Source organism: Microcebus murinus, chromosome 15 (genome assembly GCF_040939455.1).
Source record: "Microcebus murinus isolate Inina chromosome 15, M.murinus_Inina_mat1.0, whole genome shotgun sequence".
NCBI lineage: Eukaryota > Metazoa > Chordata > Mammalia > Primates > Cheirogaleidae > Microcebus > Microcebus murinus.
The window spans coordinates 56,822,013-56,838,016 of record NC_134118.1 but is presented as its reverse complement, the minus strand read 5'-3'; the positions used below and the strand labels follow the sequence as shown (position 1 = coordinate 56,838,016).

The 16,004-nt window shown below is 32.7% G+C and overlaps 1 protein-coding gene across 2 annotated transcripts in view; it reads left to right on the top strand.

The window, feature by feature from the left end:
* The window catches only part of FAT4 (FAT atypical cadherin 4), a 157,490-nt gene that overhangs the window by 137,162 nt on the left and 4,324 nt on the right, over positions 1-16,004 (top strand). For both annotated transcript variants that reach the window (XM_076010637.1, XM_012784166.2), the window contains 6 exons: positions 290-597; positions 5,185-5,270; positions 5,829-6,008; positions 7,561-7,685; positions 9,356-9,573; positions 13,933-14,194. In XM_076010637.1, the coding sequence (XP_075866752.1) occupies positions 290-597; positions 5,185-5,270; positions 5,829-6,008; positions 7,561-7,685; positions 9,356-9,573; positions 13,933-14,194 (1,179 nt within the window). The remainder of the gene's footprint in view (positions 1-289; positions 598-5,184; positions 5,271-5,828; positions 6,009-7,560; positions 7,686-9,355; positions 9,574-13,932; positions 14,195-16,004) is intronic.

Here is a 16,004-nt window from a genome sequence, read left to right as displayed (position 1 = left end):
ATCAGGCATACTCCATTCCACTAAGTCCTTAAGTTTTAGAAGTGGGTCATATTTTAATACATTCCCTAATTGGCCAATGAAAAATAATTACATTAGTTTATCATCCCTGTCATAAAGTCCATCAATTAGTTCTAATTTAATTTTAGTTTAGATGATATTATTTGGAGAATAATAAAAAAGTTGTCAAAAAGCATGATTCACTTTGTAACTTAAAATATTTTAATCAAAATGATATAATAAAACTTCACTGGAATTTCATGTGTCAATTTGCCAATTTTCTCATTTATAGGTGTCTTTGGAAAACACTGCGAGTTGAACAGTTATGGATTTGAGGAGTTATCATACATGGAATTTCCAAGTTTGGACCCCAATAACAACTATATTTATGTCAAATTTGCAACAATCAAAAGTCATGCCTTATTGCTTTACAACTATGACAACCAGACAGGGGACCGGGCTGAATTTTTGGCCCTCGAAATTGCCGAAGAAAGACTAAGATTCTCTTATAATTTAGGCAGTGGTACCTATAAACTCACTACCATGAAGAAGGTGTCAGATGGACATTTTCACACTGTGATTGCCCGGAGAGCAGGAATGGTAAGACAGTTCATCCTACGTTAACTTCATCCTGTTGTTGTTGCATATCCAGCTGATTAGGCCTTCAAATAAAGCATGAATTGAGGTGCAGAGTTAAATTACATTTACTCATCATTTGACCAAATTAGTTATGAACTACAACTGTATTAGAAGTAGTATTTTTCTTTCGTTCATGATGACTATGCTGCTATCTCAAAGACATTAAAAGGGAGAAAGTAAAGAAAATAGCCTAGTGCATAAAAATTGTATTGATATTTCCTGTGTGTTTTTAAGGCCATGTCAGGACTATGCTTAAAATAGCTACTTTTCTTTCATAAGAATTTCTGTAATAACAGAAGAAACAATTTAGGAACAAGGGGAGAATACTTTTTTATAAACACATTACTGACTAAATGAGTTTGCCATCTTAAATTGAATTTAAAGATGATATTTAATACTTGTTTCAATGTAGTACTATTCTTATTAATTCTTATTACACTAGCACCTCAATATACTGTAATCTGTGAAGTCTATGATATAAGACTCTGTTAGAATGAAATGGGTTTTTTGGACTAAGGTATTCTCAGAATGCCAAATCCATTATATTTGAGATTTTCATATTATACACAGGCATACCTTGGAGATATTGTGGGTTCAGTTCCAGACCACCGCAAAAAAGCAAATATCACAATAAAGCAATTATCACAATAAAGGGAGTCGTGCAAATTTTTTGGCTTCCCATTGCATATAAAAGTTATATTTACACTACACTATAGTCTTTCATAAAGTGTGCAATAGCGTTATTTCTAAAAAAGGTACATATCTTTATAATATTCATTGATAAAAAATGCTAACAATCACCTGAGCTTTCAGCAAGTGGTAATCTTTTTGCTGGTGAAGGGTCTTGCCTTAATGTTGGTGGCTGCTGACTGATCAGGATGGTGGCTGTGAAAGATTGGGTTGGCTCTGGCAATTTCTTAAAATAAGGCAACAATGAAGTTTGCCATATCAATTGACTTTTCCTTTCATGAAAGATTTCTCTAGGACATATGATGCTGTTTGATAGCATGTCACCCACAGTAGAAATTCTTTTAAAATTGGAATCAATCTTCTCAACTCCTGCTGCTGCTTTATCAACTAAGTTTATGGAATATTCATAAATATTGATGTAACCTTGAATATCGATCCTTCCATAATTAGAACAGATGATTGGAGATTGATATATGTAGTTTTGGGGTTATTATAGCCGCAATAATATTCTAAAACTGATAGGTGACTCTAATGAGTGATAGTAGATATCACTTTACCCTAATTCTCTAGCCATAGGTAAGATAACCATATTTTTGAGACGTTGTCAAGCATCCTATTAGATAGAAGAGACAGTTTTACCTGGTGACCTCCAAAGTCCCTTTAAACTTCATGTACATTTGACTCTATCAGACAAGGACTTGGGAACAAGACGTGAGTGGGGGAAGTTCTGTAAAGTAGGCAGCTCATTTGTGATATATGTCCATAGTAATCGAGTTTTAAATAAAAGCAAAGTGAAAAAAATCTCTTCCATTATTACTTCAGTCATACTTCAGTCTCCCTATTTCAGAAAACATCCAAATTTAGGCCCCTACTGGATTGTGAATTTGTTATTTTCTATAGTTCAAATGATTTTTGTTGGAAACTGGAAATATCATTAACCTCTCAGCTTCAAATCATTGCATAGTCAGGATAGAAACATATCAATTTACAGTGGTACTGGTAGAAAAATTCAACAGTAAAAGAAGGAGTATTTAACTCTGCAGATTAAATTGCGTGAGTTTCTGTTCAAATGAAACAGGCCCCTTGGTTATTCTTTCTTTGAGTCGTGTCACTAAGCTTTTAGAAAATAAGAAAAATATATTGATATGAAATATTAACAATGACTAACACAAAATTTAAATAATTCTAAGATTATTTTTCTAGCTGTGGTATTCATAAATATCCATGTGATACTGTCTAGCTTATGATAGCTTCAGGGATCTCTAGAATGGATACTTTGTATGTAGAGAGAGATGTGTTAAATCAGATAGTCGACATAAGCAACATAAGTTGTATCATGAAAACCTAACACTGCTTTTGAGATTGAATGTCACTCAATTTTATAGATAACTGGAAAGAATCATAACTACTGAAAAAGTTAGCTAAATGAGGCATGCATGTCTTGACAAAGAATTAAAAGTGCAAATATTTCCTAAAAATGTTAGTATTTATTATAATTTAATTGAAAAGGCAGCAAGGAAAAATTCACATGACTCACCAGAGTTTATTGCATGGAGCTTATAATAATTAACTCATAGAAATATTTAAAAGTATGCTGGACAGTAATAATTGATGCACAATTTATAAGTTGATTATAAATTGACCCCAGTCATTATTTTTAAAATGTGAGATATTTAAGATAAAGGTTTACAAATATCCCATCTAAATATGTCCCATCTAAATATATATTTTTATGGACAGAACCTAAAAATAATAAGCAATATTGATAAAATTGGAATATTAAGGAAATGAATCATTTACTTTCAGATTGAAAGTGACCTGATTCTTTAAGATGGAAAATCTTATATTTATCCTCTTTGCATGCAGGGGAGGTGTCATGTTAGTCAGCTTGCTTAACCTTCCTGTGCTGTTTCCTACATTTGCTTTTTTCTTATTAAAATTAACCTCAAATGGTAAGCATTCTGATAAATGGATACCTGCACAGTATTTATATTTCTCTTAGACAAGTTCTACAATGTTGCACTAGTCTTGTTTTGTGGCATTCATAAATTTAGGGAGAGTCCTTTATTCTGTCTGTTGGGAGAAACTCTCAATCCTGCTATCATTCTGCATTGAGTTATGCCTCTTTTATGATTTACCGACCATTTTCTGAAATGCCACAATCTGAAGACTTTACTTATAATTTCAACAATGAAAATATGTAAGGGAGGGGAGATGGGTATATTCACACCTAAAGGGTTTGGTGCGTACTGTCTGGGGGATGGACACGCTTGAAGCTGTCCATATGTGTGGCAAAGGCAATATATGTAACCTAAACGTTTGTACACCCATAATATGCTGATATAAAAAACATATGCAAAGTTTTGTCATTAGGCAAATGTTATTGAACTTTAGGGAACATAGGAGGGGCATCACAGCACTGTAGAGTGCAGAATACTATGGATATACAACTTTGGTTTTAAAGTGAACTGCAGCCATCTTCAATTGCTGATACTCAGTATGGAGAACACTGACTTCTTTCATATTCTCAGGCCTTTGGATCATAAATTTATGACTTTGGTTAGTGATTGAATGGAGTATAGTATGCGTGTGTGTATATATACATACACACACATACTATATACGTATATATATATACTATATACGTATATATACTATATATACTACATACATGTATATATACTATATATACTATATACGTATATATATATGCATACTATATACTAAATATATATACATATATATATATTTTACTAAATAGAAAGCTTTTTGCCTCAAGGGGATACACATCCTTTAGAATGCAAAAAATGATTACTGCTAGTTGCGATTTAAATACAATTGGGAGTTTCTACTGTATAGCATTATATCATAAAGCATTGTGATTATATAGAAATATGCTATGTTATTTATAAATAATAATTCTTAATATAAATGAAAGAGCACTTATTTTATTTATTTATTTTTTCAAATTTTAATCCTGGGATTAAAATCTTCAGATTGCTATAATAATATTATATTTTCATAATCTTTTGTACGTAAGAATGAAATATTAGAAAAGATTTTCCATGGGTTTTCGGGGGGTTTTTGTTTCATTTTGTTTTGTTTTTTGTGACATGGTCTCACTCTGCTGCCCAGGCTGGAAAGCAGTGGCATCATCAGAGCTCACTACAGACTCAAACTCCTGGGATCAAGCAATAATCCTGTCTCAGCCTCCTGAGTAGCTGGGACTATCGGTGCAGGCCACCATGCCCAGCTAATTTTTCTATTTTTTATAGAGATAGGATCTCACTCTTGCTCAGGCTGGTCTCAAATTCCTGGTCTCAAGTGACCTCCCGACCTCAGCCTCCCAAAATGCTAGGGTTACAGATGGGAAACACCATGCCCATCCTAGAATAAGACTTTTGAAAATCAAAAATTGAATGTTTTTCAATTTGTTGGAATAGCCAGATAGTAGAATAAACATTCTCTCTTAAGTGTGTAACCCAAGGAAGATATTCCAGACCTAAGGTATTCTGGAAAGATTTCTAAGGAAGATTAATGATATTCTAAGGAAGATTAATGGCATTTATCCTTTCATCTATAAAACAAGGAGCAGGAGAAGATTTCTGAAAGCACCATTCCACCTCTTTATATAAAGATAGTTATAATTTTAGTTTTATAGATATCAAGGAAACATATGCTCATAATTTAATGTTATATTGTAATTATGTTACCTTTTATATAGTACATTAAATCAAAGTGTTATTATCACAGTTTTGAAATCATGTCCACATAGAAACAAGTCCTGGATAGTATTGGCTGGAAAGGCTCATAGGGACGCTGGACCCAAGGTGAACGTTTCCTTCTCTTGCTTTATAGGCGGCTTCCTTAACTGTGGACTCCTGTTCTGAGAACCAAGAACCAGGATATTGTACTGTCAGTAATGTGGCAGTTTCAGACGACTGGTAAGTAAAATAATTAGTTTGATCTTTATTATTACTTGAAATTAAAAAAGAAATTTTACACTTAAAGAGTAATTATGCTATTACATAAAAGTTGAAGATACTTTATTTCTCTCCCAAAAACTTTTTCACACCATAAAATACTCTAATATAAATGAAATTACAGAATATTGTATTAAATAGGTGTGAAATAAAGTAATAGAATGAGAATAAAACTAGAGAGAAGAAAGTTTAATGGCACCAATATTTTTCGGAAAACTTCATGAAATAATTGCATGTGATTTTGGTCCTGGAAGAAGTGTAAGGTAAAGACCCCAATTCTGTTGAAACACGTTCTGTAAAAGTTTATGTGATGAATATCAGTAGATTTTTTTAATAGCACCTAAAGCTGAAATATACCATTAATCCTATCAAAAAATAAGTGATGTTAATAGAAACAATAACAAACAGGTAAAAATAAATATTGATACATCATTCATATTCATTCTTTTTTAAATTAAACATTCTACTAAAAGTCTTTTTTGTTGGTGCTAATATTCTTACCTTTGCTTTTTTATTTAGGACTCTTGATGTTCAGCCAAATCGAGTCACAGTTGGAGGTATCAGGTCGCTGGAACCAATCCTTCAGAGGAGAGGACACGTGGAAAGCCATGATTTTGTTGGGTGTATAATGGAGTTTGCAGTCAATGGGAGGCCCCTGGAACCCAGCCAAGCTTTGGCAGCACACGGCATACTAGATCAGTAAGGCAGTTTTATTTCTTACAATTTAAAAAAAAAAAAATGCCAAAAGTGTATGATGCAGTAATTGAGCATCAAAAGATGAAATTATTGTACTCAGATGCCTAAAAATACCAAATGTTTTACATTGTTTTGAATTTTAGATATTATTAATAATACTGTGATGATCACAGTTTCACAAATATCTTGGCGTATGAGTTTCTTGGATGTTATCTCTAGAAATAAAATTACAAAAACAAAGTTGTGAATACATTCTCATGTTTGTAACTTGAGTGCTTGGATACATTTGGCATTTGCCTTTCTTATTCTATGTGTTGTTATTGTCCTGTTACAAAGTATTTCTAGCTCATCATTATTATTAATCGCATAGTATAGAAAAATACAGGGTCATGACTGCCAATCATTGGTAATACTTTGGTATGGATCCTGTGTCTCTCACCATGTTCACACAAATACTTTTTTAAATATCGAATTTTTTTTCTTTTAAAAATATGTTGTGAACATCTTTTTAGGTCAAAACCTGCTCAGACAAAGCTTTTAGATTTGCCTTTGACTCCTCTCTTTCTGTCAGATCTTATATCCTATCTACCAGCAACCAGAATGACAATTTTAAAACCCAAGTCAGTTCTTATCACTTCTCAGCTCCAAGTGCTTCAATAACTTCCCATCTCGCAGAGTGAAAGTCCCAACTCCTTACCCTGACTGACAAGGCTTTATGATCTGGCCTCCCCTTTAACTTCCTGATCCCCTTAACTTCCTGACTCCTTAACTTCTTCTTGTTCACTCAGCTCCTGCCATGTTGAACCTCTTGGTGTTCCTCAAACATGGCTGTATGCTTTCACCTCAGGGCTTTCTCACTTGCTGTTTCCTCTGCCTGGAGAGATCTTCTACCGAAATACTTTGCTCCCTTGTTTTGTTTAGATCTTAACAAAGACATGTCCTTCCTTCACTGTCTAATGTCAAGACTCGGCAAACCCCCATACTCCCTATACCCTTTCTCTGTCTTAATTTCCCATAGAACTTCCCTCTTTCTAACATAACTACATGTATAGCAACTTTTTTCTTTATTGTTTGTCTTTTCCACAAGAAATATAAATACTTCATGAACACATGGATTTTTTTTTTTATCACTTCACCTCCATGCTTAGAACAGTACTTGGCATACAGTAGACATTCAATAAACCTTAGTTGCCTGAGTAGCCTGATACAGAGGTATCCAATAAGTATGTGGCCCCTGGATCATCTTAGCTGAAATGTTTATTCGACCAAGGTATCTTGCCCAAATGAGACTTAATTTCAAGAAGAAATTGTAGCCCCTTTTTCTTTATTGTGAAAGTTGCTATTTTTATTTAATCTTCTCCTTCAGTATTAGGTAGGCCATGTATTATAAGACAACTTCTAGTTTGATTAGTCGTTCTAAATGTTGTTGGAACCTGAGCTTCAAATAATTGAGTGCTTGAAATTAAACAGGTTCATAAAAGTTGATGTCTACTTTTTGCAAACTTCCCCGCATCTTGCATGTGCTTTATGACTATTTATTGTGATTTTATTGCAGATGCCCTAGACTAGAAGGTGCTTGTACTCGCAGCCCCTGCCAACATGGTGGCACATGTATGGACTACTGGTCATGGCAACAATGTCAATGCAAAGAAGGATTGACTGGGAAATACTGTGAAAAATGTATGTGAGCTCGTCGTCCATCTTTCACTGGAAATTATAACCATGAGAAGATAAATTTATGCATCCAAATATGTGATTGAATTAGAAATTATATTTTTATCCTCAATATTAAAAAGATTAAATGGAAAATAATTGGTAAAACACAGTGATAATATTAAATTTATTGTTTTTAACCTGAGGAAAACCTGACATCCTTATAAAGAATTATTTAAACTTAACTAAATCTTTAGCTTCTATTTTATAAATATATCATTCTGTTATTTTTGTTTTACCTATAGAAATGCTAGTTAATGTAAAAGATCAGGGGCTCTATTCAGGCTTTGGTTTCATATTATCTGCCTTTGAGGAATACTTCTTTGTTGAATTTTCTATATTTGGGTAAAAAAAGTATACACACTAAGACACTGAGCACTGAGCTCAAAACATCATACAATAGCAATATAATATATTAAAATTAAGAATGATACTTTCATTTTAATTTGCAAGTACTGGAATTAGTTTTGAATATTATTTTTTAAGTCCCTTCATTAGTTAATTATCTTTTAAGGCTAATGTTATTGTTAATAGGACATTAATATGTCCAAGCCATCATTAGAAAATGGTGTTCTGTAATTTCAAGCTGTGCATCATACTAACTAACTAATGGGACCTCTTTTACAAAAATTGTTTCATTTTCAAATAGGTAGTTACTACTTACAAATTACAGGTATATGACCACTTTTTAAGGAGGCATTTGCTTCACTTATAATATGGAAATGAATAGAAATGTGTGACAAAATTTAAGCTTTAGTATAATCTAAAATATCTTAGTAACAGAAAGTATAATTATGTTTAATTATTTCCAAAATAATGAAAACATTTTAAAAAGTATGCTGTCACATGATTTTTTTAAGTAATGAGAATTTACTAAGTCATTTACTCATCTCATCTTATGAGTCGTTGGCTAGATAAACGCCTGAGCCTCTTTTTCTGAAATCAATATATAAGTCACATACTATAAAATTTATCCTTTAAATTGCACTGGTTAGTGGTAAAATCCTTTTGAGCTCATCTTTTAATGTCCTTTCTTTATAAAGTTCTATACTTCTGGAATGTGAAAATTTTATCATATTATCATAAATTATAATTATATTTACTGATTTTACACGAGACTAAATTAAATTATACATGATGATAAGCGAAAATAAAGTTAATTACAAATATAAATTTTGATCATACATATTTGTCCAAATTTATAACATGTTAGAGATTAAAGATCACAAATCATTTCAACTATGAAAACATATATTCACTTATAAATTTTGGAATTATAGTTAAACTCATTACAAATAAATTTTTCAAGTGCATATTTCCAGGTGGCTATGTCTTCAGGTATTCATGATTTATATCATGTGGCAAATAGTTTTTGACTATTTCCCAAATGATTAATGACTGTTAGAAAGTGTTTTACATTTCATGATTCTGAAATGGATTTAAGTATTTGAATTCAACTTATATAATAATTCACAAATAGAAATTACTTTTTCAAGAGTAGATTTAATGTACATTAAATCCATAACTTAATATTTTCATTGTCCTTTTTAAAAATTTTTGGTCACTATAAAAAACTCTCTAAGAAGTACCTAATGGGTGCATTCATTTTCCCTTTTTTCTTTGGCTATTTCTTTCAGCTATTACCCCTGACACTGCCTTGTCACTAGAGGGCAAAGGGCGCTTGGACTACCACATGAGTCAGAATGAGAAGCGGGAGTATTTGTTAAGACAGAGCATACGAGGTGCCACACTGGAATCCTTTGGTGTGAACAGCCTGGAAATAAAATTCAGGACAAGAAGCGAGAATGGCATTTTAATCCATATCCAAGAAAGCAGCAATTACACTACTGTGAAGGTGAGATAAAAGCTAATGGTGACTTCATTTGACTAGACCGCCTGCTGTGTCATGGTTTAAATCACTTCTCCCATAATTTCTGTCCTTTTCTTTGCAACACATTGGAGTTCCGACGAATGCTGGGCACTATTCCAATATCATCTATCTTAACTATTCCCCAGGCATTGACCAGAGTAACAAAGATCTGAATGGTTTAGTTTCTAAACACTTTTGTTTTGGTTTAGAATAGAGACCACTGCAAGGTAGGCCAGCACAGAGAGAATTAGTTGCAATCTATTTTTCTGATAGAAATTTATATGGCTTTTTTTCCTACTTTTAAGCAAAGCAAAACAAAAATGTAATGTGTCTTTGAAATGGAAAAATATTTTCTCTAGAAATTATTTCAAATTCTGATAGTATATATTAATTGGCAGGATTAGAATAAGGAAAAACATTTTGAAATTATCTAACTTTACTCCAGAGCATATGTTCAATTTACCATCTAGGTAAACTTTGTGAAGTTAAGTATATTTAGAACTTATTATAAGTAAAATTTTACCTAACCTTGCCAAATAATTTTTAAATAAATAATTTTTAAAAATTGCATTTCATGAAAACAAGGGATTGATTCATCACTAGGCTTTTACATAATTCAGTTTTTTCTTGTCTGTAAATTAGTTGCTGAACTGGTGAATAATTTTATTAGATATGCATTTTTCCATCAACTCTTAGCTTTCTGAATTTTTAAAACACTATTATTCTGCTTTCTTTCCCACAGATAAGTCATCATCTTTTAGACAATAGTTTCTTTAGTTGTTATCATAACAATGTCTCATTAATATTATTTTGTATAATTCTATTGATAATTCTTGATGTAAATTTTGATAAATTCTTAGGAAACCAAGCCTATATTTCCTGAATTATTTTCACCTATAAATCAATATTTGATAATTACTAAAATGATGAATTCATAAAGAACTACTAAAAATAGAAGTTCACCTCTAAACTTTAGCCTTCCTATCCTCAAAATTTCAGTCTGTCCAAATCAACCCTGGTTGTTAAGTTGCATGTACATATCTTTAATAAGTAATACAAACACCATTTTTTTTAAATTCTCAAATTATAATTCTCCTAGACCAGATAATTTCAACTGGGGGTGATTTTGCCCCCCACCCCTTGCCAGGAACATGTCTGTGGACACGTTTGATTGTCACAGTTGGAGGGCGGGGAAGGAGCTACTGGCATCTAGTGAATAGAGTTCAGGAATGCTGCTAAGCATCCTACGGTGCACAGCACAGCACCCACACCAAAGAATTATCTAGTCCAAAATGTCAGTAGTGCCAACTGCAGATACTCTACCCTACAAGAGAACACTTTCAGGTTATAACTTTATCTCCATTATTGAAGCAAAGGACCAAGTTTGAGAATTAATAAATCAACTGCAAAACAGAACAACAGAACACGCACACCATTGTATAATGTTATTATTTGGTGTTTATAATTTTCAATAAAAAAGATATTAAAAGTAAAGAAATTAAAGAAGTAAATCTTCTTCTTCTACAAGAAACGTATTTTATATTCTGTATGCTTTGATAGGCTTTGACTTTGAGGCCTGTGCATTATCTGTTAAGCTGCTTCCAAGTCCTTATAACATTTAAATGACATATGAATATTTCTGTTGGTTATGTCTTTAAGCCAAGGAATTCAGTCAAAATACAATGTAGTTGAAAAAAATCAGAGACAAAATTTTTTCTTTCCTAAGGCAGAAGGTGAAAGTTAAAAACCATTTTGCCACCATAAATTCTTGCATTTCCAATAGGACAGTAGCATACAACTTCTCTAGATTGTTCCTTTAGTAGCAAGCACTTACTAATAGATTGGTTTTTTTCTGAAAGGAGCATAAGTGCTAATTGATAAAAAGCATGACTAATACAAACCAAAATGCACACTTTTTGCATGAAAATTTTGAAAAGAAGCTTTTCAGAGATTAATGGGCTTGGCAGGTAAAGAGAATAGATTAAAAAAAATAATAATAAAGACAGTGACTAAGAAGAACTAAATAAGACTAGAAGACAGTCACTGTTTTAAGCAGACAAATTATTTGACCATAATATGATCTGCTTGTACAGGCTAGAAAGCTAGTTTCAATGGACTTTTACTTAGGAGTTAGCTTATCGGTGGCCAAGGCACTTGGGTTTCTTCTCTTTCTTTTGATTCTCTTCTGCTCTTCATTCTCTCTTATGTTTTGCATACTCTTATTCAATCTCTCTCCTTATCTCAATCTCTCTCTCTTTTTCTCTCTCTCTCATGTGTACACTCACACACACATAGGCAGGCAGAAGATGAAGATATTTTGTGAAAAATGAGGAAGACTGTTGGGCCAACGGGGTTCCATATGATTAGAGGAAAGAGATGGTGTCAGGAGTAGGTAAAGATGGTAATGTGAGGAGAGAGAAGAATATGTAGAATACATTGGATCTGTTCAGATAAAAAAAATTGTAAAAGGAGAAAATTTCACAAAATAAAACTAAAAGAAAGCCTACTGTTGTGTAACTTTATTGAAATGATATTTAAAGCATTTCACAAATCTCTTATTCCTAGCATATGATGTGTCTCCATATTTGTAGTTCTGTAATAATAGGCCAGTAATGGACTTTATTTCTACTCCAAATAAGTTTTATCATTTTGTGTTTGTTTGTGTTTGTTTAAGTGAAGCTACAGAATTGGAATAAGAGATTTAAAGCTTTATAGATTCAAAAACAAATAAATGAACAAATAAATACAGTAATGTGTTGCTTAATGACAGGGATATATTCTGATAAGTACATAGTGCATCATTAGGCAATTTTGCCTTTGTAGCAACATGGTAGAATGTACTCACACAAACCTAGATGTTCTAGCCTGCCCAAAACCCAACCCATAGCCTATCGCTCATAGGCTTGTACATCATGTCACTTGTACTGAATATTGTAGGCAACTGTAACACAATGGTAAGTATTTGTGTATCTAAAATGTCTAAACATAGAAAAGATACAGTAAAAATATGATATAAAAGATAAAAAAAATGATACCTCTATATAGGGTTCTTACCATGAATGGATCTTGCAGGACTAGAAGTTGTTCTGGGTGAAGGATGACATGATGAGACCAATTAGGAAAGAAAATGAGAGGAGACTCTTTCCAACGCTTCTTTTCAAAAAACAACTGGCTATAACCAAAAAGAAGTTGCTGTTTTTACTGTCTTATGAGATGTTGCCCATTTGATGACATGTTATTGTCATTTAACTTGAATTTTCTTTTTTTTTTTTTTCCCTATCTGACTTTGGTACTGAAATATATTATTATCTGGAAAGACTGCTTTAATAAAATATTACTATATGAATAACGTATGTAAATGTGTTTGGCATATTTTCCACATAGTACAAATGAACTGATTTTTAGTTCTACCAGATGTGTTTGTTGCATGTAGAAATAGCATTTGATCTGAGTGACAAAATAAACTGGTCTAGCCTTTCATTCCCGTTATTTGAGGCACAGAGCCACTTCATCCTCTAGCCAAGGCACCAGCTCTGGCAGTTGTGATGGGATCATGCTCCCTGAACCAAATGTTCATCCTGCCTCATAAATTATTTCGTTTTCTAAAGTGGTCTACTCAAAATACTGGAAACTTGGTAGCTGGAAACTGGAGTAGGAGCATCCTGTTACCCAATGTTCTACTGGCCAAAGTAAAAGAAACCAAATATCCCTTAGATAAATTGTAAAAGACAGCCAAAGTGAAGACTTGCCCAGACACCTCATTATTAAGAATTCACCCTTATTCATCATAGCTTTTCATCGCAATAAGTGACATAAATAATAGGCATTATTTTTCCTAAAATTCCAGTGTGTAATAGATGAAAGGTAAAACAATTTATTTCCGTCTTTATTTTTCCAACTATGCTTCCTTTTTAGCTGAGCATTCATTTTTTGTTTTGCAAGTGGTTTTCACATTTTTTGATTACTGTGGGCCTTTTAATAAAGTTCACAATATAATACACTCACTACTGCCATTGAAATACAAATAATCACAAAGAAGGTGTAATTTACTTATTTTAAAATGGGTATTCACTCCTGTATTATCTCAATTGTATTCTGGAAAATAATTCTATGTATCTTGAAAAATTAGGTATAAATATAAGAATACCCTAAAAACTATTGAAACTATTAAATGTGAAAGTATGTTTTACCTAAAATTGTAGCAACAAGAGATGTAAGTATACTCTCATATAACCAGATTCTTCAGCTGTGCTCTGTTTTAGATTGATCAAAATTTTAGTTTCCCTAAGAATTTTTACTTAAACACATCATATTTTAATTTTATATTATTTCAATGTTTTACAGATTAAGAATGGCAAAGTACATTTTACATCAGATGCAGGAATTGCTGGGAAAGTGGAAAGAAATATTCCCGAAGTATATGTTGCAGATGGCCACTGGCATACTTTCCTAATTGGGAAAAATGGAACTGCCACAGTATTGTCCATCGACAGAATATATAACAGAGATATTATCCATCCTACTCAGGATTTTGGTGGCTTTGATGTGCTTACTATATCTCTTGGAGGAATTCCACCCAATCAAGCTCATCGGGACACTCAAACAGGTAAATGCTTATGTTGAATAGAGTCACAAAGGAAAGGTAAAATTGTTCCTCAAAAAGTAATTGGTTTATATTTTCCTGGGGAGCATGTTAAAAATTTTAAAAAAGTAATTTCGTACCCCCATAATATGCCAAAATAAAAAAAAAAAAAAGTAATTGCTTTTTTTGTGGAAAGAGCAGCTAAAATCTACTCATTTAGCATGGATCCCATATTGTAAGACTATCATAATTAACTTTAGAAAGTTTGTATTAAAGTTATCGGCCATCACTTCCTTTAGCTAACTGCATCTGTCCTACCAAGATGGTAATCCAGGCCATAGTGCTTCCGTGCTTTGTCCAGCAAACATTTATTTATACATTTATCCATTTATTTATTCATTCATAGCCACTCTCTTCATGGAACACATGATTCATTAAGGGAGACAAACGTCAAACCCTTATACAAGTAAATGTATTATTTTAATCTATGATAAATGCTGTGAAGGAAGAATGTATAATTCTAAGATATAGTGGGAAAAAAAAGGAAAGGAAAGGTAGCTGGAAATGTGTACTTAAATCTGAATGATGAGAACACAATGATGAAAGAATATGAAAGATTAATTTATATTGATGGGAATTGAATAAAAGGGAGTAGATTATGTAAAGGTTACATAAAAGGTTTCAAAAAGGTTATACAAAGGTTACATAAGTAGATTGCGTAAAGGTTATACAGCACATTGGGGCAGATGTCAAAAGGCAAAAGATGAAGCTAGAAATGAAGCAGGGATTTCAAGACCATGTTGCAGTTTTGATGTTATTCACAGAACAATGAAGTTATTAAAAATTTTAATCACAGGAGTGTTAAGATTAGATATGCAGCAATATGAAAGATCATTCCAGCTACCACATGGAAAATGAATTTGAGGAGAGCATGAGAGGATTTGCAGAAATTACTTGGGAAGATATTTCAGAGATCTGGTCAAGGTATCTTGTGAGCTCCTATTATTGTGGTGGCTGAGAATTAGAAAGGAATGGATAGGCAAAAAGTATTCTGGGAAGTAATGTCAACCAAACTCTTGGTGATTATGTAAAATTCAGGAAGGTTTCTGACTTTTCAACTCTAAGAAATGTAGTGCCACTGAGAAAGGAAATTGCAGAACACTGCAAAAGGAGAACATCTCTGGGAAACATCAGATTGTGTGGGGGACATTTTAGGTTTGAAGCATATTTGAGAAAGACCTTTGGATGGATAGGATGGAACTCAAAGTTAGACTTTACCTGGAAATATATATTTAGGAGTTGTCAGTGTCAAGCAGGTAATTGAAGTACTGGGCCTGGGTGTGATTACCTAGTATACCCGGGGCACTCTCTTGAGTATCTCTAGGAGTTTAGAGTAGAATGAGCCAGAATCCAGCAGTATAGGAACAGAAGCAGATGTCCTAAACCGTATGGAAAAAGATAGTATCAGGGAATGTCACTAGAGAGGAATGATGCATCAAATAAGGCACATTGAAAAAATACATGAATGAGTAATGGAGTTAAGGCATAAAAGTTAAATTCCAGGTCATAAGTACTTATATATTTACTTTATTTTAGAATACAGACACTAATTCATTTGGATGTTGTAAGAAAAGAAGCAGAAACAAATCATGCTTTTTTGTTAGTGTAAAAATAGGTTCTTGAGCTCTGAGATAGAAGCATCACCACTATTAGTGCACTCCAGTCTAACAAGGTGCTTCTCAATTTTTCATTTTGTCTTTATCATCCTCCTAAAGAAACATTTTTTCTAACTTCTACCATCCCCAGGTCATGAAATGTTAATATCATAGTCACA